At 38.5% G+C, this 26,246-nt stretch overlaps 1 protein-coding gene across 1 annotated transcript; it reads left to right on the forward strand.

Moving 5' to 3' along the window:
• Positions 1–5,902: 5,902 nt before the first annotated feature.
• RAB43 (RAB43, member RAS oncogene family) lies at positions 5,903–25,253 on the forward strand. Its single transcript, XM_064454320.1, has 3 exons — positions 5,903–6,243; positions 15,888–16,071; positions 16,978–25,253. Exons 1-3 carry the CDS (start codon positions 6,019–6,021, stop codon positions 17,229–17,231), a joined length of 663 nt encoding a protein of 220 aa, XP_064310390.1. The 5' UTR covers positions 5,903–6,018; the 3' UTR covers positions 17,232–25,253.
• The last annotated feature ends 993 nt before the right edge of the window (positions 25,254–26,246 follow it).

Genomic DNA, 26,246 nt, shown 5'->3' on the forward strand with positions numbered 1-26,246 from the left:
TTCCATCTTCTAGATATAGCAAAAAATTGTTTGGAGGATATATATACTAGATTTACTCAAGTCACAAGGCCAAAGCAACTATTCTCAGGAAATAAGAAAGCTATGACATGTAAGACTTAACTTGGAAAACCTCTACACTAACTAACTCTTCAGAGCTGAAGTAATCTTTATGGTACTAAAGGAAGAAAACAGGACATTTAATTTTTTGAATCTCAAATGAGGACATTTCAGATTTCACATAGGAGAAGCTGCAGCAATCACAGCATAAAAACTGACAGAAAATATGCTGAATAAGAAATAAAGTATTCACAGTGTCTACTTAACCTATTGACACAATTCAGAAGGTAAGAAAGATCAGTATATTTCAAATGAAAACACTAAACATGGGCTCATATTGAGAAAAAAAAATAAGCCTTAAAAAAATTCTAAGTAGAAGAAGATAAAATGCCTTGAAAACCAAATACACAGTGGTAGAGAAATGACAAAACAAACTAATGAACAGAAACAACAGATAAAGAACTCTCAGAATAGAAGTACTGCCACAAGACAGGATGCATTAGCTATAGAACTGTATATGCAGGAATGAGCTGTGGTTTAACACATTGGAACCTCTGTTTTTATCATGGGTAATTTTTACAGTATCAAAAACAGGCTTGCTACTTTTTGGTAGATTTATAGTATTTTTTATTTTTACAGCATTTTTCAGGAAGAAAATATGTTCATACATATATTCAAGCATAAATGTGTACGTAAATATATGTACAAGAATATGTACACACATGTACACACAGAGACTATATATATCATAGACATATAGACACATATATATTCAAAAACATATTCAGATATCTTAAATGCCCTTACTAAGATAAAGATAAATAGGCTGATATCGCCAAGTGTTTTACAGTCTTTATTTCATTTTATTACATCAACACTAAAATATCACTAAGCCAGAAAGAGAAACAATGAGACTGAGTTAACATGAAAAAACAAACAAACAAAAAAACCATAAGGATGACAATTTACATTACATAAAACTGAAAAGGAAAAGTTACCCTGAAGAAATCCAGCTATCATGACAAGTATCAAGGAATCTCAAACAGACATGTGGAGACTGTGAAAACGCAGATATTAAGATGTCTGATCAATTTATAGGTACTACATTAAGCTCACTCAGAAGAATAAAAAGTCAGCAAACTATGCAGATTTCCAGGTGGTTCTTACTCATTTTTTAGTGCTTTAAGCAATACTTAATGAATGTGCAGTTACAGGCCAACTGGTAAATCCTCAGTCCATGTGCACACTGCTGCACTGTGGGACTCTGGTTGCACTTGAAATGCAAGAGAGGAATACTAACAAGCATACGCACTGTTCAAAGGTATTTCACTCGTTCCCCTTACCCTACATTCCTGAATGCATCTAGAATCTACAGTGGCAAGACAATGCAGGTCGACAAAAAACTCAAGGAACCACACCGATACCTGAAACTAAGGGACTGGCTTATGATGATTTGTCAGATAAACCTGACTGCAAGGAACCAAGATTTTTAGTTCATCAGCAGCTCTTCAGTGTTTTAAACTGTGATTAATAGCTGTGTTTTAAGAAATCTGTTCTATTAATTTGCATGGTTTCTGAAGTGGCACGTCTCCTCTTCACTCTTTGAGATAAAACCCATGCAATGACTAGCTTGCTTTCTCTGTAGAATACAGACAATGAAAACAGCTGGGTGACTAAGATTGATAAAAGCTTTTACAAACTAAGCGGAGAAGAATTTGCATTGCATTCATCCAGAAGATGACTAAGCTATGTATATAAATATAATATTTCAAATTACAATGAAGCCAGTATCCACAACCGAGTCATCTGAAAGGAATTGGAAATAGCTTATGGCTTCTGAGAGTCAAAATGCATAACTTGGAAAACTTCATTAATGCAATTAAATTTTTTTTATTACTAGCTTGTTCTGAAACTTGGCTGATAACAAATTCAATATTCGTGTTGGGTAACAAACACGTCACACATGACGAAGTCATAGACTCTGCTGAACAACTGCATAACAGATGCTATTTCATTGCTAAGAATCACCCATGAAGGAGACACTAAAAAATTTCTCAGAGCAAGGCTAGGCTCTGCAAGCTTACAAGAAGTACTCAGTAAAAATCCTTGTTTGGAGAAGTCTCAGACCCCAAATTCATCCCTGTTTGTTGGTCAGCAACTTCGTTACAACTTGACAGTTTCACTGCCACTTCTGCTAGTATAGTAGGAGACCACCAGGGCAAAAGCAAAATTTCTGCTAATCAGGCCACAAGTGATACCAGGTCGAAGTGGCATCATTTTTCAAGACTCCAGGAGTCTTCCAGGTGCTGAAACCACTGCAGCTTTGAGGGACAAATGGCTGTGAATGGAAAAAATGAGCATGTAAGGCTCTCCAGGAAAAACCCATTATAAAATTTCAGGGCTTCCCAATTAATCATGATTCTTACCATTACCTTAAAAACCATTTATATGTTGATGCTGCTCCCCAATTACTTCTCACACAGAATGCAGCCATACAGATATGGAAAAGTGGCTGTCATGTACAGAAAGAGTATCTGTTGACTAGTGACAGTCCTCAAAACACCCATTTGTCTCAGCCTTCCACAAATGAGTTAAAAGGTCTAAACCTCATCCACAGAGAGAACAAAATTTTGTCTCTCCTGGAAACATGAAACTCTCAGGTAACTTTCTTAATTCTCTTTTTGCTCAAAAAGGCTGTGGAGCATTAACAAATTAAAAATAAACCTACTAAGATTTTAACTGGCAAATATCAGACACTGCTTAACTTTAGAGAGAAAGTTCTGGATGCAAATATGCTTAAATCAGCATGTCCTTCATTTTAGACTGAATTACTAAACAGTATAATATTACGAAATTCTTCTGGTTAAAATTCAGAACAATCAATTTTTGTAAAAGAACACAGCCCATAATACCGCAGGCTGCATCACTCAGCAGACTCAGACAGATAGCCTTACCTGTGGCAAACTGAAATCTAAGACATCTTCAAGACAACCTCACACTCACTAGAGGTACAAAGTCAGAGTCCACATGATTATAAACATAGGTAAATTTTTAACGAGTAAAAGTATTTAGTCTCAAACAATATAAAAAATATTATAAGATGGGAAGAAGAGCAGTTTGCTCTCATAAATCCAAGAGTCACAAAATATATATATGATTTAATATGCACAACCAAGAATTTAGGCATCAAATATATGGGCCATGTCAGGTAATGGTGAGTATGAGAATATGATTTTATGACCTTTAAAAAACCCAAATAACTAGTTCTTATTTTGTATATATTACATTTATTATAAAAAGTAAACATTTAACTACTTAGCTGATATCTCTTTTAAAAAAGAAACTATGATATATTACTACTTTTATTGTCGTGGAGAAATCAATCCATTCAAGCTGACCTAGGTGTAAAATTGGCAGGCTATAAAGTCATCAAGAAATACAGATGCTTACACATTATTTTAACCAAAATCTAACCAAAGAAAGTTTATACTACATAGGAAGTATCAAGTAATATGCCTGCATTATAAATTCAAGGAGGAAATGTTGAACTTTGTTTATGCTGTGTTCCAAGACAAATTTTTCAGCAATGTATCAACCAAATGATAATTCAAGTCATCTTGGTTTCCATGAACAACTTTGAAATTGCTCTGCATCCACACTGGAAGTTATTAAGAATTAATTCTTGCTACTGAGAACAGAATTACAACAATTTATAAACTTACTGAGTCATTGCATAGCTACAAAATTTACTTTGAACCGTTACCCTCTGCTCCTTCAAATACTGGGTAATATAATTTAGGACACCTCCTTGTGTTTTTTCAGTGTTTCATATGAGATCACCATATACATTTATTTAGAAGGTCAGAACTTAATTAATTTCCTTTGTAACCTCAAATCTCAAGCAGCTGCTTTGAAATACAATACAGTCTCACCACCCAAATTCCACCATCAAATGTGGAAATTACAAGGAACCTTACACCCATAGCAAAGCATTTGCAGCTCAACCCCTTTGTTAGAGTTGGAATATAACTTCCCTTATTAAACTGACTTAGCTGAGTGAAAAGGAAACTGTGACTAAGGCTATCATGCTTTGGTACTGTTTTCTAGTAATTCCCAGAGTTGGGATAGTAGAGAGACTACTCCCTACTGGAAAGCATTTTCTAGCACTCCTACTTTTCTCTGACGAATGACTCTCAAATACAGCCAGATATAAATTGGAATTTACTCAAACCCATTTTGTTTTTCCTGATCTTTGCATGGAACAGCTGTTAACCCCATTGGAGTCTGGGGATTAATCGAAGACAAGCATTTTAACATTCAAACCACTATTTACAGCTTTCACAACTTGAAAGGACTCATGAAAATCCCGCACATAAGCCTAACAACATAATGTGACAATTCATAGCTTTTGTTCGAGGAATTCTTTGGTAGTTAAAGGCTCATAATGACAAGCAGCAACAATGACAGTTAATACAAAAAAGTTCAGAATTATCTATCTCAAGGGTAACAGAATACCTGATTTATAATTATCTTCGTGGAAATAGTACCTCTATTTTTCCACTAAAATGAGGTTATACAATGAATTTTAAATATTAAAGGCTGACATCTCTAGCAATGTTTCTTCCTAAATACTCTAAATTTCCTGAAGTGCCTTGCTCAGATGCTGAAAACATTAAATGTTCTAATTAACATGAGAGCATATGCACAGTGATGTCTTACCTCCTCTTTAACACTTTCTGTCCTCATTGATCAATATCCTAGAATTCAGTGGCCTGCTTAATTTGCAGTTGCAGGCTACCAGGAACAGAAAGCCTTTGTTCCAGCCTGACAGGATACTCTTACCTCTGCTCTGGCTGGAAGGTTACCATGGATCACCAAAAATATATATGGAGACCTGAAAAGGAATCATGACAAAGCCACCCAAATATCCATTGATTCAGGGCAATTCAAGACAAGCTGGCCTGGTTAGCCTATGTTGGCTCAGTCATAAATCAGGTTCTTCTCCTCCTGCACAACCACCTTTGGGAAAATTTAACTCCCAATCTCTGCCATTAAAAAGTCTCATTTCACAGTTTTGTCATTTGAAACTATGAGGAAGGAATTTAGCAAATCTTTGTTACAAAGAACAGACTAACAAAATGTGCTATGTCAAAGTATTTTGTAAGTAAAGCTGATTTTTATTAGCAGCTTGACTCACCACATAATCTAAAGGAAAGTACCTATTAAAGAACAGTTTGTTTTGTGGATATCCCAGGTAGCAGTAAAAACACAATTCCAGATTGCTGAGGTAAGTGTACCTCAATACACATAACCGGTTTGTGATGCAATATATAACTACACATATGCACATGCATATGTAAGACACATAGCACAATGTTAACAGTTTTAAAGACATGCTTGAGCAGTGCAGCACCTTGCAAAGGTGAAAAACTGTAGCCCTGAGTCTTGGACTGTTCTCTGGAAACAAACCACACCCCAGCTCAGACCTAAAAATGAAAAGCCAACAAAGCAGATCAGCTGCACTTCCTGGATGACTTAATGGTGTAATTGCACCTGTTTATGTCTACGTGTCAGTAACTGTAAAATGTATCAGAAGGAATACATCACAAAGATTTGTCACTCCAGCGGGAATGTGGACGAATACTCGCATGTGCAGGTCCCCCGCACAGGACTCGGGCACCGGTAGCGGTTAATGGCTCACCAGTGCCACTTAGGCCGGCGGACTAACTCCCCCGTTTGCCCCCACACTGCGGTTTACGACGGACGTCGACCCGATCAGGTCCCAGCGGCACCAGCCCACCGGGAGCTGGGGCGGAGAGAGGGAGGGGGCAGGCGGGAGGCGGGCCCGGTGCTAGGCCCGGCCCAGCGCTAGGCCCGGCCCGGCGCGGCGCGGCAGGCGCTGCGCAGAGCAGAGCCTGGCTCCCCGGGGCGGCTGGCGGAAGTCCGGAGGGCGGCGGCGCCATGCCCGGTCCGGCAGCGCCGGGGGCAGCGGCGGCGGGGCCCGGCCCCGACCCGGAGGAGAGCTACGACTTCCTCTTCAAGCTGGTGCTCATCGGGGACGCCAGCGTGGGCAAGACGTGCCTCGTACAGCGCTTCAAAACCGGGGCCTTCTCTGAGCGCCAGGGCAGCACCATCGGCGTGGACTTCACCATGAAAAGCCTGGAGATCCAGGGCAAGCGGGTGAAGGTGAGCGGAGCGGCCGCCCGGGGTGGAGGGAGCGGTCCGACACCGCGCCGCTCCGGTTCCGGGGCCGGCGGAGCGGGCGGGGAGCTGCGGCCGCGGGGCCGGGCGGCCCCGTCCCGACTGCCGGAGGAGGCGGCGGCGAGCGGTGCCCTCCGCCTGAGGGCATCCCCCGCGGCCCCGTCCCGCTGCTGCCGCGCTGGGAGGACGGGCTGCTCAGCGCCGGTGCCGCCTTCCCGAACTGCTCCTGCGGGCGAGGAGGGACCAAACGCATCGCATAACTTGTTTTGCTACGGCAGGACGAGCTGTGTAGCCGCAAGCCGGCCTGGTTTCTCATCGGCACCGCACGGACGCTGGTAAAGGCCCTGTTGCAAACCCTCAGGACACACTATGCCTTCGCTGTACTGTAAGTGCAGCACCTCTCTTTTCAGGCAGGCTTCTGGCGATGGCTTATTCACAAGCCAGAAGAAACCTCAGCTGGACTGTCGTGTTTTGCAGAAAGGGATGTGGAACTGGCAGATTGAGAGAAGCTGGGGGAGCGGTTGTTAAATTAGGCATATTAAAAGTTATCTTAAGACACTGATTACAGGGTGTCTCAAAGTGCATCTTTTATAGTTGTTCTCAAACCATAACTAATCAACTTCTGATTTTTTTTTTTATGCTGGAGAAAATCAGCTCGTTGTTAGGGTTAGAAGGAGGATAGGACATTTACCAGGTGGAATTATCCTCGGGCTCTCAGTGGCACAAATTCACTACAACAGACTTGGCCTCTGTGCACAGAAGCATGATCAAACAGCAGGAAAAAAGGCTCAAAGCACCTTCAGTTTGTAGGGTGCTGCTGGAATAAATCCCTCCACCAGCCCCCTCTGGAATGGAGTCACACAGCTATCCTTACTTGTCCCCAGTGGGACTAAAAAGAACTTAATGCAGTCACTGCCTGGGACTTCACATGAAACTGTAAAGCTTTTGAGATGAAAGGTGATACAAATATGGTAATTGCAGTTGAATTTTGGTCTGTGTTTACCAAAGTAGGTGTTAAATTACTCTATTGTCTTTTTCTTATAAATTAACCTTGGCTAGCAGAATATTGAGCAGAGAAAGTTGCAGAAAAAGGAAGAAATAAAGGCTCACATTTTTTTTTAGGAAAGGAGGGGTACTAGATATTCCACACGTAGTGAAGGTGTTTCCTTCCTTGGTAGCGTTACACTTTTTCCTGTCATGTATGGCTGGGGTTAGCAGTAGAAAAGGAAACTCAGATTTTCTGTTCGTGCTCTTAGTATCTCATCTGGCTTTCTAGCAAGTGAGCTGTTAGAAGTGGGCTTTCTCCTTTCAGATGGAAACCTGGCTCCATTTAAATACCAGGCACATAGAAGGTGACAAATGTGTCTGTTCCTGGTGCCAGGGGTCTCAGCCACAGACTTCGGGAGTAGAAGAGAACTAGTTCAGGACGAAACCCAAACTTCCTAGGTGTGCTTTTTCATGTTGTCACTACTTACACCCGAATATTCCTGTATTAGTAGTCAGCTGTAACAAAACCTGTGGGTTATTTCTAGTATTTTACAAAAAGCAAGTAAGAAAATGTAAGCCTCTTGATGCTTGCTTTTCCTTTGGATTGTTCTGTACTTCCACTGAGGAAAAAATTAGGGGTGCGCAGATTGAAGAAGGGTATTTTAAGCATTATTTTAGGCAAATTAATCCAACATTGTTGCTGATTACCTTACAGACATTTTTGTTAGCTGCTGAGTCAGGGACACAGCTAGAATATGAAAACATTTGCTTGAAAGTTTGGAGTTTTTTGGGCCTGTTAAGGTTGTATGTGAAGTTTAAATTACAGTCAGGCTTTTCCAGCTGGGTTGAGATTTCAGAGCAGTCCGTCTAACTGGGTAGGTTTGTTCAGCATGTTATAGGAAATAGAAAACACAGAGGCATTTTATTATACTTTTGTGAGCTCCCTTATAAAGTAGGTAAATAAATTCTTACCATCAGGTGTGTGTCTTTTGCACACTTTACAAATTTGGTTCTGGCGTAGGTTATAGTGATTTTAGGAGGAGAGCTTTAGCTAGCTGAACAGATCATATCCTAACCCATTAGTAAACAAGCCTGTGGATGTGCTCTTAGAGAGATACACTGTGTTTCTCATTGTTTCTGTCTCAGTCACGTGAGACAAACTTGCTTAAAAGAGTTTCAGATAAATTGTTGATTGGGATGCCTCAAATCAAGAGGTGTTCAGGACATGCTTAAAATAAAGTTTGTTTGACCTTACAAAAAGATCCTTACAAAAGCATGCCAAGGGATTCTCTGCGCTGCTCTGATTTCATTATGGGTTTATGCTACTCAAGACAGTATCTCCATAAGAAATGCAAAGCCTTATGTTCTTCTTAGCAAATGGTGCAGGAATAAGAAAATTCCCATTTTCGTAATGTTTCATAAGCTCATATTTAGAAGTTCCTTCAGAACAACAGTATGTACAAAAAAGTGCCAAGGAACTTTTGAAAACTACTTGCTCTGCATCCCCAGTGGCCTAAGCTTCATTTTTAGTCAGGCTGAGTATAATATTACAACACAACTGAATGAGTATGAATCAGATGCTTATTTTATGATTGAAACAAACATTTTAAGATTAATTGTGTTAGTGTCTGTCCACTTATGTTTAGAACTTCAAATTACAGTTATGTAATATTTCTGAAACATTTGGAGCCCAAGGATTTTAAGTCTTCCTTTTGATGCATTTTTGTTGGATAAGGGGAAAAAAAGCCATGTCGTGATATAAAGGTTAAGGATCTGTAAATAACTTTTTAACTCAAGGCTTTCCTTGCATCTTAAAGCTGTATTCAAGTGTCTCAAATTATATTTCATACACTACTGCTTCATCAGCTACTGAAGCTGACTAAACTTCATATATAAAGAGGCATCAGTGCTTGAGAAAGGAGCTATTCATGGGCAGTCCTGAGAAGTGAAACTTTCTCTTTAGGAATAACACAGTAGAGTGCTGGTGGTGTAAGCTTCCCCCAATATGTGCTAACCCTGATTTGCTGAGATTTATCAGTTCCAGAGAGGAAGAATATGTAAGGTTGTCTGTGTCATCCAGTCTTCTGTTTCTCTTGTTCTTTAAGATCTCCAATTCCAATTTGAGGTATTGTCCTCTGGGATTATACAAGCCAGTTGCCTCTGCGACAGGCAGTTGTGAGCCACAGGCTCCTGTAAGTGTTGGAGCTAAAAGGCAGGCTGCGTGGCACAGAGCCAGGGAGGGAATTAGCACATTGGGTTCTAATGGAACTTCAAAGTCAAAGCTACCTGTGATGCCCACCTTGAATTTTATCACAATGGCAAATTCTGACCAGCATATATCCAGGATCTCCTCCCCTCAGCTTTCTGAAAAGTCTACAGTCTATCTTCATTTATAAAAAATGCTTTACTATATGCTGTTTAACAGGTTGAAATTGTGACATACTAATCTCTGTAATACATCCTCCTTAGCTGATTAAATCCTAGAGTACAGACTGTAGTTCCCAAAAGTTGTGGTTTTTGACTTAATGCATAGTGATTAAAATCCTATTGATAAAATAATTAATTGTTCTTTGAGTGATAGAAAGAATCTGGCAAACAGAACAAAAATGTTTTGTAACTGTTATGTCACTGTAAGAAAACATATTTATAAAACAGTGGAACTAAGATTTTTTTACATAATGATGGGCAATAATATTCCTAAGTCCAAGTCCATGAATTTTGGATAGTAATAACAAAATTCCTTTTCTTCTGATTAATTTCCTCCTGAGAACTGATAAATTAATTGGATGACTTTAATGTCTACTTGATGCTGTCATTTCATAGTGTTTTAATATATCTTTTTCTTTATGCCGTAGTTTTTCTCCTCTCTTACTAGATCTTTCAGAAAGCAGCAGGAGAGAAGACCGTTTGAAAACAAATAAATTCCTTTTATAACATACTTCTTTATGTATCATCACACTGTTTAATTTACAAGCTTTTTCAGTCCATATGATATCAAGATTCTTGGCTTTTATTCAAGCCTCATAACTGTAACTCTATTCCTTTCAGAATGGCCCAAAATGTAATGTGTCATTATCTGGCCAAATTGCAAGTAATCTAAAGTTATGACTTGATAACTGTCTTGTCTCCTGCCTGTTGTATTTAATAACGTTGCTAAACAAATACAAATGAAGCTCTTCGTTATTATGTGGAAGCAATGTTCTTTGATATCCAGGGGAAAGTGTAGCGCTCTTCTCTGTCAGCTACTTCGATGCTCATAATGGAGAGCAAACAGGAGTGCCACATTCCCAGCAAACAGGGATTCCTCATTCTCTGAAAATTTTGTAGGGAAACAATCAGGTGGAGCAGTTTATCCTCACTGTTCTGTGTATGAATATCACTTTAAAGTGAAATACATTGCTATGTTACTTTTGTTGCTTTTGGCAGAAGCTGTATTGATTAAATTGCAAGATTGTTTCAGTAAGTCGTTTTAGGAGCAAGTGTTGTGATTTGCCAGTGTACAGAAATGTGTATTATTGTTTGCCATTTGGGATGAAAGGATTTGGACATGGTCAGTAGGTTAAGAATCATTTAGCATGGTCTTCGCATCCACCATTTCACTACTGTGAAATTTTATGGAAGTTGCTGTATTTTGAAGAATTCATAGCACAAAAGTGCAATTTCTGTCTTTGTAAAGGAAGGTATCAGCTATAGGATGTATTTCGTTATTATTAACGCTGCTTCACAAGCAAAAGTAATCCTGAACTCCCATGATTAGAAGAATCAGTAAAGTACTTAATAAATGATGTAGGAAATGAGGGAGAAATGATTTGATGTGGCTTGAGGCCATTTGTTAAACATTAACCTTTGATAAACTATGTTTATCAATGCAAGAAGAGTCCACATCAAACCATTTGATAATGCTTGTTTACTGTGCTCTTTGGTCTACTATCACTCACAATTTTCAACACTTTGTATCTCTCTATAGTTGAAACTCTGCTTTCTTTAAGCCTAATCAGACATCCCAGAATGATTGTCCAGAGCCCCACCATAAATTTTACCACCTTCTGTTTTCATCCTTACATCAAGTTGAAAAACTCCTTGTTTCAATTTTTCTCTCATGTCTCTCATCTTCCCATCCTGTGCCACTGTGAAGAGCCTGGCTCAGTCTTCTCAGTAACCTCTCATTGGTATGGGACAGCAGCTAACAGGCCATCTCAAATACCTATCCCATGCTGAGTAAGCCTGCTTCCCTCAGACTCTTCTCACAGGGTAGATTCCAACTACCTGACCATCTTGACAGTCCTCCCCTAAACTTGCTCCGGTTCTTAATGTCTGTCTCGTATGGGGGCCCAAAACTGGATTCCAAAGTTGGAATCAAAAAGTGCCAGGTAAAGGGGAGTAATCACCTCTCTTGATCTGCTGCCTTCAGTCCTGTGAATACAGGTCAGGATTCTGCCAGGACACCACTGGCTCCAGGGCCTTTTCAGCACAGCTGCTCCCCAGCCAGTCAGACCGCAGCCTGTGTCCTTGCAAGGGGTGAATGACATGTACTCCTTCCCAACAGGAAAAGGGGAAGAAGCAAATATGAAAGATGTTCAAGACTTTGCCTAATGTACTTACAGAAAGCTCCAATTCTATGGTGATTATATGGAGTAATTAAAAGTCTTACAGGAGTTAATAGTTGGTTTAGCACTTTGCTGTTCAGTACCAGCCAGTGCTAAGGGCTCTGCTGTCCAAAAAATCCAAAGCTAAAAGCAGATTAAAATAACCAGCTTTTGTAAGTAAATTGGCATCCAATAGGTGTCTCCTTGTCTTTGTTCACTTAGGGTATTCTGTCATATTCCTTCTGAACAATGGTATTTGTTCTTTATCCTGTCCTAATTTGTTACTAGAGATGCCCCCCCAAAAGCCTGCTACCAATCTCTTATTTCATAGGTGTTTTTTCTTAGTATCCTCAAAAGAACTTAACACAGTTCTCCAGCAATCCCACCTTCTCTCTGTGTGTTTTACACTAAAATTGTTGCCAAAGTAATTGCAAAAAAAATCAGGAGTTGCTTAAAAAGGTTACTAAGTGACAGACATGGCTTCCATCACGTTATTTACAAAGCTGAAGCACTTAAATTGAGGAAATAAAGAACAACTTTGTGTCATGTGCTGCATATGTGATACATTTACACAACACAAAAGAACATATGATCATATCTCTCTTTTTTTTTTGTAACCTGTGGCTAGTACAGTTCATTTGGTATTTTAATTTTAATATCTAACTTATACTGAGGGACTCTTAAATGAGAAATACTAAGACTAAATTTTTTTCCAAAGAATTTCCAGTTGTTATTTCTTGTCAAGAGTTACATACTTCTAAATATAGCATAAAAGAGAGGATGTAAACGTTTTACTATAAAATGGTGGTTTTAAATTATAGTTGTGGTTGGTATTTATATATAGTTGTCATGTTTCTTTTTCAATAAATTGTCTGAAATGTATCTCTGTACACCTACTGGAGAAAACAGTGTTTACTTAGGATAAATACTGGTATTTTTGTAAAGACTTAAATTATTTTTTTAATCATGGATCAGACTGATTCATGCTATACAGAAATAGCTTTCTTAAAGTTTTCTAAAGACGCTGTCAAGCAAATGAGATGTTTTGCCTGTAGGAATACACAGTCTTTAAATTGGGTAATCTGGTTCATAATTCTTGCATACTCTATGTGTATCTGTAGTGATTTTAAAATAAGACAGTTATTAAAACTTCAAACAATGTGACAGGGAAGGTTTTCAAGCTTCCAAATTGTAAGGAGTGAGTTGTTATTAGCCTCCCAAAAAGTACTTTTGCACACTGAGCATGCTGTAAGGCAGATTGATTCTTAGTAGCTGAAGCTACCATCTCTGTGTAGGTCTGCCAGAGGAGACTGAACAAGTGCTCCTTACTCAGGTTCAGGTGAGGTTATTGGATTGGTTCACACCCACTGTCAGCAACAAGTTAAACTGAAGGGGCACATCCATGATTGGTTCAAGACAACTTTGCCATTGCTCTAAAAGATCGTCACACCTTCCTACCCATGCAGTCTGCGTGCTTTCAGTACCATGTGGCTGCATAATTAGCGCTAACCCTTCAAACAAAAGGAAAAACCCTATTTTTCAGTTACATCAGTGAATTAACCATATGGTGAATCAGATTAACAGGTGCTAGTTGCAATGCAGGGAGAGGGCAAGGATACGCAGCTGGGGTAGCAAGTCTTTGATGGGAGCTGGGAGGAAGACTGCTGTCTGAGCTACTGGGAAGGTCAAACTTGTGGGATGTGCTGTTCCCAGTAGGACACTCAGGGCTTCAGCAACTTTGTATGTTCAGTCCTGTGAACACACAGTCATAAATGCTTGAATTAAAAATGTGTAGAGGTGCTGTGAAATCTTGCTAGTGACATTCTGAGGTTGCTCTATCACTGTTGAAAGGCTGTGAAAATTGGGGAGGACCAGAAAAAGGCAAGTATCGTACTCATCTTCAGAAAGGGCAAGAAATCCTGGAAGCTACAAGCTGGTCAGGCCCATTTCAGTCCCTGGGAAAACCATGGAGTAGTTCTTCCTGGAAGAGTTAAGTTCTGACCCCACTTTGAGCAGGCAGTTGGCTTTGTCACCTCCTTAAAATCTGTCCCAACCTCAATGATTCTGTAATTGTATGGAATGTATTTATACAGAGGTTTTCCTATAAAATAGGATATCATATCCATATTATCCATTTAAAATCCAGTATACAGCTCAAGGCCTAAGACTGGCTTGCTCAGTCACACTGCAGGTAAATCATTTTTGGTTTAGGGTACGCTTTTCACACAATATAAATAAATGTGTGATTTTGGGGGGTTTTGATATTGTTTTTTTTATAAGTTCATAATTCTTCTGAATGCACAGGATCTCTTGGACCTCTCCCAAGAACTGGGTAATTATTATTAGCCTTGTTTTGCACTTGGCCTTATCACATATTGAGATTTAAAAGTACGTAACAGGCACAAAGGTCTAGTGGGAGACTTAAGTACAGACAACATCATACATAAACCTGCCATGAACTTCCTTGTCCCTAGTAACTGTCTGTTGACTGCTCTAAATCATTTTCTGCTCCATTAATAATCATTGCTTTTTGGTTCTCTGAGTCCATTACAGTCCCTTTCCCTTCTCGGAGAAAACTCTTACCAGGATTGAGTAGTACTCTTTCATTGGATTGATTTCTTTTAAGCTGTACATACATCATTTGGGATCTAAATGCTTGTTCAGCACAGGAAAGTGATCTGATCAGTTCTGCTTAATCATGCAGCAGAGTCAGAAAATACAAACAAAATACCCGTGCAAAAGAAAGACGTGGAAAAATGATTCCATGTTATTTGGTAGAAAACGTCACTGGTGTGTTATGTGAAGTTGTTGTCAGCTCTTTAAAAGAAAGAAGTTCAGAGAGAGGAACTAATACATAACAGGTCCACAATATGGGAAGATTTAAGAACCCGGGAGTATTTGCTTATGTCCTGTCTCAGTAAAGAGGAGATGCAGAATATAAGGAATGTCACCAAAAGACAAGCAGTGGTGTCTGGTTTATCGTTTGGGGATAGAGAAGTGAAAGTACAACGGGGACAGAAAATACAAAATTTGTAAAAGGAAATTCCTTGGTTTCATTGCTACTATATATTGAAGACAAGAGCTTTTAAAGATTCAGAAACGATTAGAGATTTATACAGAGAATGAGAACATCCACAGTTACTTTAGTAAAAAGCTCCTGGAATATAAGCTGTCATGTTCCAGGACATTAGACAACCTGTAAAACAAGAGGATTTAAAAAGACATTTTCACTATGAGCAGTATGTTGTGTTTGTCCAGTCTGAGTTATTCGGCTTCTTCCTCTAGAACATCTAGTAATGGGAATTCAAACCCTCGTACTAAACTCATAGCTGCTGGATTTAGGCAAAAGTATGTAAGCTAAGCACTTCTTCCTGCTCAGATGTAATGTCTGTTCTACCACCTAAAAAAGGGCAGGTGAGTAGACTGACTAGATCTTTGACTGACTTTATTGAAACCTAGAATTGCTGGCATTGCTTTTATACATTCTTTTATATGTTCTATGTAATCCATATATATTATTTTAATTGTGTCATAGTTCCTTATAAAACAGCATCAGTGCCCTCAGATGATACCAGCACATTGTACTCCAGTCATTACTGCCCCTGTAGCAGAACTGGCAAAACCATGTCTGTACCTCAGACAATATGCTAGTGAAAACCCACCTGTGGTTTCAGTGACACACGAGATGATGAGCTAGAATGGCTTGGCTATGGGCTAATATCTTGTTTGGCTAACTCTGCTAGAGAAGGTGACAAAGGGGTAGGGCTGGACACACAAAAGTGATAATTTCATAATCTGCAACAGAAGGATGCATCAGAGCTCACCTGCAGGAACTGAGTTTCTCAATACAGATATAAACTTTGAGCAGCCAAGTGCAAAAAGGTTCTCCAGTGTATATTATGATCCTTAAATCATGAACAAAGGACTAGAAAAATGTGATGCCAGAATGTATTACATATAAGGGAGATTTATAGTGAGGCTATTAAATCAAGTCCTCTCTTTTGATTCAGGAGAGCTTGCTAGCCAGTGTCTCACTGTGTGCTTTGTTTTGTTTAGTTGCAGATCTGGGACACGGCTGGCCAGGAGAGATTCCGAACTATCACACAGAGTTACTACCGCAGCGCCAATGGAGCAATCCTAGCCTATGACATCAGCAAGAGAGGCTCTTTCCTGTCCATTCCTCGCTGGATCGAGGATGTGAGGAAGTATGCCGGTTCCAACATAGTACAATTACTGATTGGTGAGTTTAAAATATTAACACCAAGTGTTACAGGTCACTGTAAAATGTAATTAGTTGCAATACTTGCTTAAGATGGTTAAAAGTTTTATTTTTGGTTGAAGTTAAGATGTATGTAATAGATCTGATGGGAAATTTCCCTTTTTTTAAATTAGAAAGTGCTGATTCATCAAAACAGAAATGTTTTAGTTTGATTACCTTCTGTTAAGAAATAGCAAGCTTGTATCAGAAGCCAGCTTTGCATCCTTTGCATCTCTCTTAACAGAGAACTGTGTACCCAAGTTTTCCAGGTTCTGAGGCACAGCTGCCATGGAGCTGTTCTCATGATAAGGACCATAAGGTTTCCAGTGGCCAAAGAAGCTCCATCATATCAAGCCGACATGTTTTGGTGAACTGGAACACCCACATACTTCAGACAGGGAATTTCGGAAGGACTTCAGGGCAATCGGGGTTTGTCAGTTCTCTGCTAGAAGTTCTGCTTCCCAGCCCCAATGTTTCTGACTGTGACATGGCTCTCGGGGCCTGCAGACCCACTAATACAATGTCAGTAGGATTCTGGAGTTCACTAGGAATCAGCAGACTGCTGCTGTTTTCACAAAACGGTTTTAGCTTTCGTTTCTTGCCCATTTTTCTTCTGTTAAGGTCTACAGCCACCACTATTTGGTTACTGACCTTTTCTGTTCTTTATACAAGTCAAACAGAAACACAGGTTGGAAAGGGCTTAGGAGATTTAGTCCAACCTCCTGCTCACAGCAAGGCTAATGTGAGGTTGGTCAGGGTCTTTTCAGTCAAATTTTGAGAATCTCCAAGAATGGAAATTCTGCAGCTTCTCTGGGCAACCTGAGAATCTCCTGCTTACTCTGATATAAATAGTCATTATAAATTACTCTGTTGTTTCTTTTTCTTCAGGAAACAAGTCTGACCTAAGTGGCCTTCGAGAGGTTCAGCTGGAAGAAGCTCAGAGTCTGGCTGAACACTATGATAATATCATCTGTGCCATAGAGACCTCTGCGAAAGACTCCAGCAATGTGGAGGAGGCTTTTGTGAAGATGGCTACAGAGCTCATGATGAGGCATGGAGGCCCTATGTTTAGTGAGAAGAATACTGACAGCATCAAGCTTGACAGCAAAGACGTTGTAGAAGGCTGGGGGTGTGGTTGCTGATATGAGCTAGGTGATATCCCTAACTTTACTGGAATTTAGATGGTGCTTCACCTAATGCAGAGTAGCATGGTAGCCATATTCTCCTCCTCCTGTGAAACCAGCAATTTTGTAGAAGTTAGACACAATCCTGTTTGCTTTGGTGTCTTATTTTTAAAAAAGGGACTCTTGAGAGGCAGTCCTAAAAGTCAAGCCCTCTGAAAAACTTACTCAACATTTGTCCTCACCATTTTCTTTTCTGTAACCTTTACACAAGTTACAAAAGCAGAGGAAAAAACTTTGAACTGGTGATGTGGGTGGGGAGGCAGATGGTTGGGGAAGAGATTGATGCATACCCAAAGTTCTGAAGATGTAGCATGGAACTGTCAGCAAAGGAGGTCACTTGTGGAATAGGCAATCTTGACAGTGTCTCTTTAAATCCTCAGCACTCCACCAATGACCAGAAAGTGACAGTGTCTTTGATAATGGTATTTCAAGTGTCAGATGACCCAGTGTTTTGCTTACAGGACCAAATAGCAATCACCTGTCCTATGGCATATGGATTGCTAGTTAGTATTGGAACGGGAGTTGGGGGGGAGCCTTTTCTCAGGTTTCATTATTTTTTTTTAAGTTATCATTTAACAAAAAGCAAAATCAACCTGAGCAATATCACATGACTTGCTGTCAAGCAGGATTGGACCAGTGTAGCAGTTATACTGCCTTGAGAAGAGGGTAGATGCATTTCATTTGTTATTGTTTGAACAGTGATAGCTCCCTTTTCCAAGTGGGTATCATTGAGTTTTTGCCCTCAGGTCTCTCAATTTCATTCCATAACTCAAGACCTGCACCACTGGAAAGAGGAACTAGAGAAACCTTGAACTGACTGGTAGCCATGATCTCCTGCCATGTGCCTAATGGTCATATACAGGGTTAATTCTGGTCATACATTTGACATTATGTTACCAGAATGTTTATTGCTTAAGTGGCATATGTGGATTTTGTTTTTGTTTTGGGATTTTTTTTTTTAGACCATCTCTTTAAGTACAATCTGGGCATGTAACAGGAAAGAAGACCTCAGAATAGCTGAAAACTGCATGCATTGCAACTTCTTGGTTGTAAGAAACCAGCATCTTTTCAAGTGATTCCTTCCCAACTTTGTACTCAACTGCTTCCCTTTCCCTGTCACAAGTTACCAATTGATTTTCATTTCTTGAAAACACTCAGCTGGAAAATCTTTCATTGTTGATCAAAAGTCTACACTCTTAAGTAGAAGAGATTTCATAATTCAACTACATATAGTTGTCTTTCAGATTCAGCTCTGTGTTGTACGTTGTAGATGCAGTTGAAGTACTGATGGCAGCGGTCCTCTCTGCACTTACACTCTCAAGCACCTTACAAAAATGGATTTGCAAAGGGAGCAGAAGCAGGATTATTTTTAACCCTGCAGTCAAAGCAAAGGTGTTCAGAGGTGACAAGTGATTTTTGCAATCCTGATACTCTGAAGGAGTTCATTTTCAGAAAGCACCCACTTAAAGTGAAGTCACTTGTCCCTTTTGAAAATCTTGATCAAAAAGGTGTTGAATTGGTTTGCTACGAGGGCTACACCAATTTTTAGCCATTCAATATATCCAGTATGAAAATCAGGAAGATTTAAGAAAGGGCTAGTGGATCCTGATTTCAATAGTATTCACCTACCTACAGAAAATACTAAACCATTCTCTGGTCTGTTGGGTTTTTTTTAAACTATGAGGTAGATAATTGAGGAGTTACGTATGCTTTGTAGCCTGTTTGCTTCTAATCTAAGGCATTAGTTTTCAAGTTTCATAGTTGTAAGAGCAAAAGGGCCTTACATTTTTCAATTAGTATAGTTTTCACAATTCTAATGTTTTATATGGAAGGGCAGGTTGAGCTGCAATACTCAGTAGTATTTTTGGATAGTTCTCCAGAACATTCTCAGCTCTCCTACATCCACAGATAACAGGCAGTAAGAGTCCAGCAGTGGCTGGACTCTGAAAATGAGAATTGTCCAAACTCTAGATTTGTTAGTGATCAGTGAACCCGCTATTCCACTCCTGGGAGAAACTATGAAGACCGTCCAAGCTAATACTCAGTCCTGATGACTGCTTTTCCTCCTGGTTAGATGGTCCTTAAGATACAGAATACTAGCAAGCATTTGAGTTTATGTCACAACATAGTGTAGTTTAAGTCTGTAGGTCATAGTCCTGCAGTTCTGCATGCTTAAATGTGGACCCTCAGATAAGCTCAGCACCTAACTATTTGCAGAATTAGTGCCAAATTATTTAAGCTGTACCAATAGAAATTCACACACATTTAAAAACAGTATTGCTGCTACTCATTGAAATCAGTAGTTTACATTGTAACTTGTCTTAAAACTAGAGCAAGATGCAAAATGAACATAAATTCTGCTTCCAATGCAGTCAGTGAATGATTGTGTTTTTACAGTAGGTGGAGAACTGAGGAATTACCCATCCATTTCCTTAGTTTTGAGGTTTGTTTAGTAAACAAGTAGAATCAGAGCAAACGCTATACTTTTCCTTACAATTTGCCCCCTTATATCTCTTTAGCTAGTCTTGAAGGTTGAGATTCTGCAGGTTAGTCTGTTTCAGTCAGAAAATGTGAAATACAGCATTGGTGATTTGGTTGCTGTGTTTTCAAATGAAGGCAACAATTCAGATTAGTTTTCATTTTGCTGTAGAAAACTGTGTGCTGATTTTGGTTGGGATAGAGTTAATTCTCTTTACTGCAGCTGGTAAAGCACACTATGGCTTTGTCTTCTGACTCTTGGCCTTTCTATGCTGTAACAAGTGTAATGCAAGTTTGCATGCCCTACCTAACTGAACAAAAGGGAACAAAGACTGAAGACCTGGTTTATTTTTTTGGGTTAGTAGGAAATATGAATGACTGCTTGGGCTGTCAGTAGAGAAAGGTTATTTCAATTACCAAACCCTTTCTTTGTCTAGTAGTAATAGCACAATACTCCCAAGACTGATAGCTTCTTGACCAGAATTAAACAGTAAATGTAACTTAGAACTTTTCACTCCCCTTCTGAAGACTTTTATCAAATCTGTAATTCACACACAAAGCTATTTAATTCAAGTATTAGGAAGACAGTCCTGTTGGTTTAATTCCATTAATCCTATTGAAACCAAAAGAATACCTGGGTGAAGAGAGTAAGTAGCGATAAACCTGAGATTTACGGGTAAAATGTCAGTTTCAAACCTCAGGTTACAAATGTGCACTGATCTACATCAAGTGAATAGTTCAGTAGTGCATGATCAGAGTTCACAGCATAAACATTTGCCAAGAAACCTGTTTACTGGCAATTGAGCATTAACAAGACTATGGTGCAGTAATTGCTATTAAGCAGATCTCCTTGGCTGACCATGTATTTGCATTAGTATTTATCTTTTTTTTTTTTTTTTGGCAGTACCCAAAGTATGCAAAACATTACAAAAACACAGAAAGGGACGTTGATCCCTGCCTCGTAACACTTAGGAGTGGAATGCAGAGGCAAATACTGAAATGAAATCATCAGCAGAATGTGGTTCCCAGGAGTGTAGGCATTGTTACCCTTTGTATTGATTTTGAGTTAAGCTAATTTTCTCTCTAGTTACTCATCCAGTCCATCATCGTGGATGGAACTTGCACAAATATTTATAATTATGTAAATATAATACCAAATAAATGTCAGCCCAGAAACCTGCTAACACTTGCTTTGCAAAACAAATTTTTTTAAAAATGAATATACTTAAGAACAGAGGAAAAGTCCTAATGATTTTATCACCCTCACTGTACTGGAAAGCACATCACTTTTGGTGGGGTGGGGGGAAACTACAAAACTAAATGAAGCTCAGCTAACACTGCACAGAGTTTTAAAAACTTTATGAAAAGCGAAGCTCTTGCTCAGTTTTTTCTTTGCCTTTAAAGATCATATTTATTTGAATAATAGAGCTGATTGTCATGTGCAATATACATGCATTACTGCAGTAGTACAGTACGGTATGTACACATGCACACAGTAACACCTTTAAATAATATTAAAGCCTTTCCTTGATTTGCCCCATTACGAGTTACACCTCTGTTATTTAATCTCATAGTCCCAGCCAGTTGACTGTTTGAATATCTTTTGCCATCTCATGCCAGTCCTGAGGGAACTGGGAGGTAGTAACATTATTAGTTTCTCATCATAGGATTGTTTTACTCAATGTTGCAATGAGAGTCTCTTTAAATCAAGATGATTTTGTATGTTATTTCATTAATAGAAATTGTTTATCTTTACCTATCCTGCTTCCAAAACATTTATCTATTAACAGACCACTGAAGTTTTACCCTATTGCATTATTTTGGGAGAACAGTGTCCTGGAGGAAAATGAAGTAAGAACAAAACAGAAAAATAAAGTTACTCTCCTTTTGGTAACTTCCAGCCTTGGAGAGTGCTCAGTTTAACCCGTCAGGCATTCTCTGTGGACACCTCACAGCAACAAACCAGGTTTTTGGCGGTGTGCAACTAGCAAACAGGGAAAATCCAAGGAAATAGTTACATTTAATTACAGTTGAATGAAGCGTAGTGACTTCAGAGTCACAGAGCAGAGTCCTTTATAATTGGGCTGTTCTCAGATTTGACAATTCTTTTCCATGCTGTAAGAAGGAATTAATGGATTTGGGAAATACTGTCTTAGTTTTATTTTTGTAGTATGTTTTGGTGCTGATTTTTCACTGAGATTTCAGTTAGAGAATCAGCCTCCTGGGTATTTTAGTTTTTACTGGCCAGGTGATGTTACATTTCTTTTAACTCAATTGAATTGGGTTTTAGAGCTATTTGAAGCAGCAAAAAATCTCAGATGGAAGCATGTAATTATAATCCCCACTACGCACTTTAGGAAAAAAAACCCAAACTATTTCACAACTAGATGTTCTGACTTTCAGCAGAAGTTTAGCCCTCTGCTTTTTTTTATTATTTCATTTTAGTTTACTTGGAAAAGAGCAGGGTTACAGAATCAAAACAAACCAACCCACCCAAACGTATATTTGCTGTCCATGGAATTGTTGCCAGAGGTTAGATAAAAATAGCCAGCATACCCTCCTGTCCTGATCTTAGATGGCATTTTTTTAACATGACTGAAAAATATTAAAATGCACTTTAAAAAGAATTCTTTGAAGCACAAAAGGCTTGTGATTTTTTTTCACTCTTTTTTTTAACAAGGGTTTCTATTACTTGAATACTGATAAAGGCAGTTACCTGTATTATGTTTGCAACTTCAGGCATCATTTAAGACAGACTGTCAACAAATGCCTTGTTTTTCCGTATGAGTCAGCAGCCAGCGGAACAAGGGAACACAATAACTTCACAAGAATGGGAAAAGTAAAACCTGGGAAGATTTTCTATTTAGTCTGATTAAATGTGCTAGGTTTAATCAATACTTACTCAGGTCAAAGAAAATGCTTTCTTTCCCAAAGGTAAAATAATACACTACACAAATAGTTATGGGTTTTCCTGTTAGCTTTTTGTACAACAGAAATTTGACAGAAGATGAGTGGACTGCTAAACTAGTTAAGTGTATGGTGACAGCATAGTGTAACATTTAGAGAGCTATTAAATTGGCTTAAACCTGTATTTAGAACCTCTTCCTTCCATTATGAGCTAAAAAGTATGTCTCTCTCCCCCAGGAGACCATTTGAAAACCCTTAGAAGATCCAAGATCGTACCTTGATAAAAATTTATTCAGGCTCTCTTCATCATTGAAGAAATCACTGTCCATGTTTCTTTTGCAAGATACTTTTAGACTTTGGTTAAGTTATTTCCAATTTGATTATCCAGCTGAACTGCTGACTGAGTTCTACTGACTTTCAACCTCAAATTTAACAGAAAACTAAGGATTAATCTTCATATTACAAAGCACTGAAGGGTCACGAGATAAAATATAACCAACAGGTTTTTGCACATGTATGCTCCTGTGACAGTTACTTAATATCTGTTACTTACGTTTATAATACACTGTACTCTGAAATCAGTCAAGTCCAGCTTTGCGATCATACACCTGAGTAGGTAGTGTAGGTTAGGCTAAGGTATTAGGTAAGTACAGCAGCTTCACAAAGCTACTTCTGTTTAAGCCACTTCTGTCTAAGGTTTACCTAGCCCATTCAAAATTTGCTATTACAGCTAAATTACAAATTAACTATTTTCTTTTACCTTAGTCATAAACATAACATTTTAAAAAATCGTACATCTATATCTTTCAATTTTAAAGCCTAGACTAGGATACTAAGAACAGTAGTCACTTGTTTTAAGCTTTTGTAAGAACATATACCTCATCGTTGACTGCTCTGTAGAAGTTTAAACCTTAATTCCCCCATAAAATCACTCAGACATCTTAAAGTACACACTACTCAGATGTAATAGCTAGCTAAAAGGATCCAAGTTTCTGTAAACTTTAGCTTAGAGAAAGTACCTTACATATGACCAAAATTGTGGCAAGCTAGCAGTTATGATTTCTAATTCTTCAATACATAAAAAAAAAAAACCCTTATGACACAAAGAGTATTTTCTCCAGATAAAAGCAGAGGAAAACATTAAATGGGAGACTCTATTTCCTTAGAAATTCTTTTTAAGGCACCTGACCAACACAATCTGTATACTTCCAAAAGCCAGGCTCTTTTCAGTAACTGCTAGGTAACATCCTATTACACTGCACTGGGCTGTAGAACACGCAGTGATCAACACCCGTTTTTTCTGCAGTAAATTCTGTGAGCGTTACAGACTTGTGAAGATGTGAGGGAGTGATTTTGGGTATCTAAACTATTGTGCATGAAAAGAATGGTAGGAAGGACTGTCCTTTGAACACAGCATGCAAACTTGTCTTGACAATCTGAAGGTACAATCTGAAGGAGCTGAGTTTTCAGAGCCATTAAAGCCGCAGACAGATGCCTACCAATATATTCAAAAGCATCTAGTTACCATTGGAAAAAAGCACAGCAGTTGTGTGGAACTGGTTTTGCACTAAAGAAAAATAGTTAGCAGAAAAAAAATACATTAATGAGAAAGGTAGAGCATCCTGATTATTCTGTATTTTTCATGTTCATTCCCTATTTCAATGATGTAAGTAAGCATTTGTTCCCTTTATAAATGGTATTAAAATAGATTATTTTAAGTGTGAAAAGTAGTTTGGTACCTGACAGAATAAAATGCTATATTGCTGTATACATTTTCTTAAGAGAGTGGTAACGTTGATGAGGAGAATAACTTTGGTAATACATTTTGGAGGTGTAACAATAGGGATTCACCAGTTAGAGCGAAGGTGAAGTGTTGGCATGGTGCTCCATATGCCCACCATTTCAAGACCAGGGGAAGCCAACGGATGAGATCAGACACTGTCCTGCTTGCCAGACTAAAGTAGATACAGACGTATACTGAGCAGAAGGTGAATTTAGTTATTTGTAACAGTTTCTAAAGATTTCTATTTTATAAGATTTTTGATAGTCACATATGCTCAGTGCTGTCAACCAGCTTTTCCCTCTTTTGTGCCTCACTCACTGGTATCTGACAGATATAAAACCCACAACTCCAGCGACTAAATAGCATTCAGGTGAATCTGGCTCACATACCTGTTGGGGAGAAAATAAAAATCTCTAATTCATACTGAATTCATTTGCTGCATTCCAAAATTATTTGAGGGGTTTGGATTATAACTGTTAAAATTATTCTGCATTTTCTAGGACAAATTTGTTGCTGTTTTTCAAGGTTTCTTCCAGAGATGCAGGCTCTACATTTCTAATCATCAGTAACTACTTAGCTTTTAAACTTTCTTATCACAATACTGACTAGATCATTTGGAATATGAGGAGACAAGGGAGCAAGCTTGCATACTACAGTAATTTTTTATACTTTACCTTCATCTATTTATGAATTTATTATGAAAAATATTTTTAAACATATGAAACCTGCTTTTTGTTGTGAATTTTAGTAAAGTAGTGGATACATTGTACTGTGTATCATTAAAAAGGTTTAATTAAACATTTGGCAATTAATATATTTTGTTGTTATTTTAGGCATGTACCTTGCTGTGCTTTATTATCAGAAACAAAATCAAGTTTGAAGAAATTGCATATCCTATTCTACAGTGCTGTATGGTCTACTCTTACACAAGATATGATCTAATGTACTCTTTATTAAACAAACAGTGCTTAACGCTCTTCCTCTTACCCTTACAACTGTCCATCACTTACATAAATGCATGTACATTAAATTATTTCAAAATAGTAAACTTGCCAGCGTAACTGCCAGAAAGATTAAGAATGAAAGCCAAAGTCCTTGATGCTGGAGAAGTGCAAATAACTTTTTCAGTGCTTACATTTAAGTGTAAACAATGTAGTTACAACTGTACCTTCCCAAGGGAACATTTAGATCCTGGATTTTATTTAATTGCTGTAAATTAAGCAAAGCAACACCCCTTTCTTTTTGCTTGGCTCTTGAATTTTGATGTCAGTACATGAGAGTTTTTGATCCCCAGGAGCCAAATATTGAATTACTTGGTTCTGTATTCAGTCTACTACTTCAGTTACAGCCTCAGATACCAAAACAGCAATCAGTAGTTTTCAATGAAATGGCCATGCTCTAAAGCTGGTTTCTTCAAGTGCTGAGTATAGCTGAATTCATTAGTTAATTCTCTGATGGCGACACATTCTTCACTACTGACACATTCATGTCACTGGTGTGCACAGTGATGTAGAGAATCAGTGTAAGAGATAAATAATGCAAGTGTCATGCTTAACATGTACCTACTCTTCGTAGGTATTGAACTTTTTTCATGTACTTTACATGTGTTTTGCACATTTATAGTCTAGTTTATAAACTGGGGGGGAAGGGGGTGGAGCAACTTGCCCAAAAAATACAAAGGCAAAAGCAAGCTGTGAATTCCAAGGTTGTGATATGAGACAGAATGTAACAGTTTATACAAAGATGGCTTTCATTTATGTAAGTAATACCTTTTTTTATAATACAGTCTTAGAATATAGCATGTA

The sequence above is a fragment of the Phalacrocorax carbo genome, chromosome 6 (genome assembly GCF_963921805.1).
Source record: "Phalacrocorax carbo chromosome 6, bPhaCar2.1, whole genome shotgun sequence".
Taxonomy (NCBI): domain Eukaryota; kingdom Metazoa; phylum Chordata; class Aves; order Suliformes; family Phalacrocoracidae; genus Phalacrocorax; species Phalacrocorax carbo.

Coding starts and splice junctions, on each gene's coding strand:
- RAB43 (XM_064454320.1), top strand. CDS start 6,019: ATGCCCGGTCCGGCAGCGCCGGGGGCAGCGGCGGCGGGGCCCGGCCCC. Junction 6,244..15,887: donor TCCAGGGCAAGCGGGTGAAG/GTGAGCGGAGCG, acceptor TGTTTTGTTTAG/TTGCAGATCTGGGACACGGC. Junction 16,072..16,977: donor CATAGTACAATTACTGATTG/GTGAGTTTAAAA, acceptor CTTTTTCTTCAG/GAAACAAGTCTGACCTAAGT.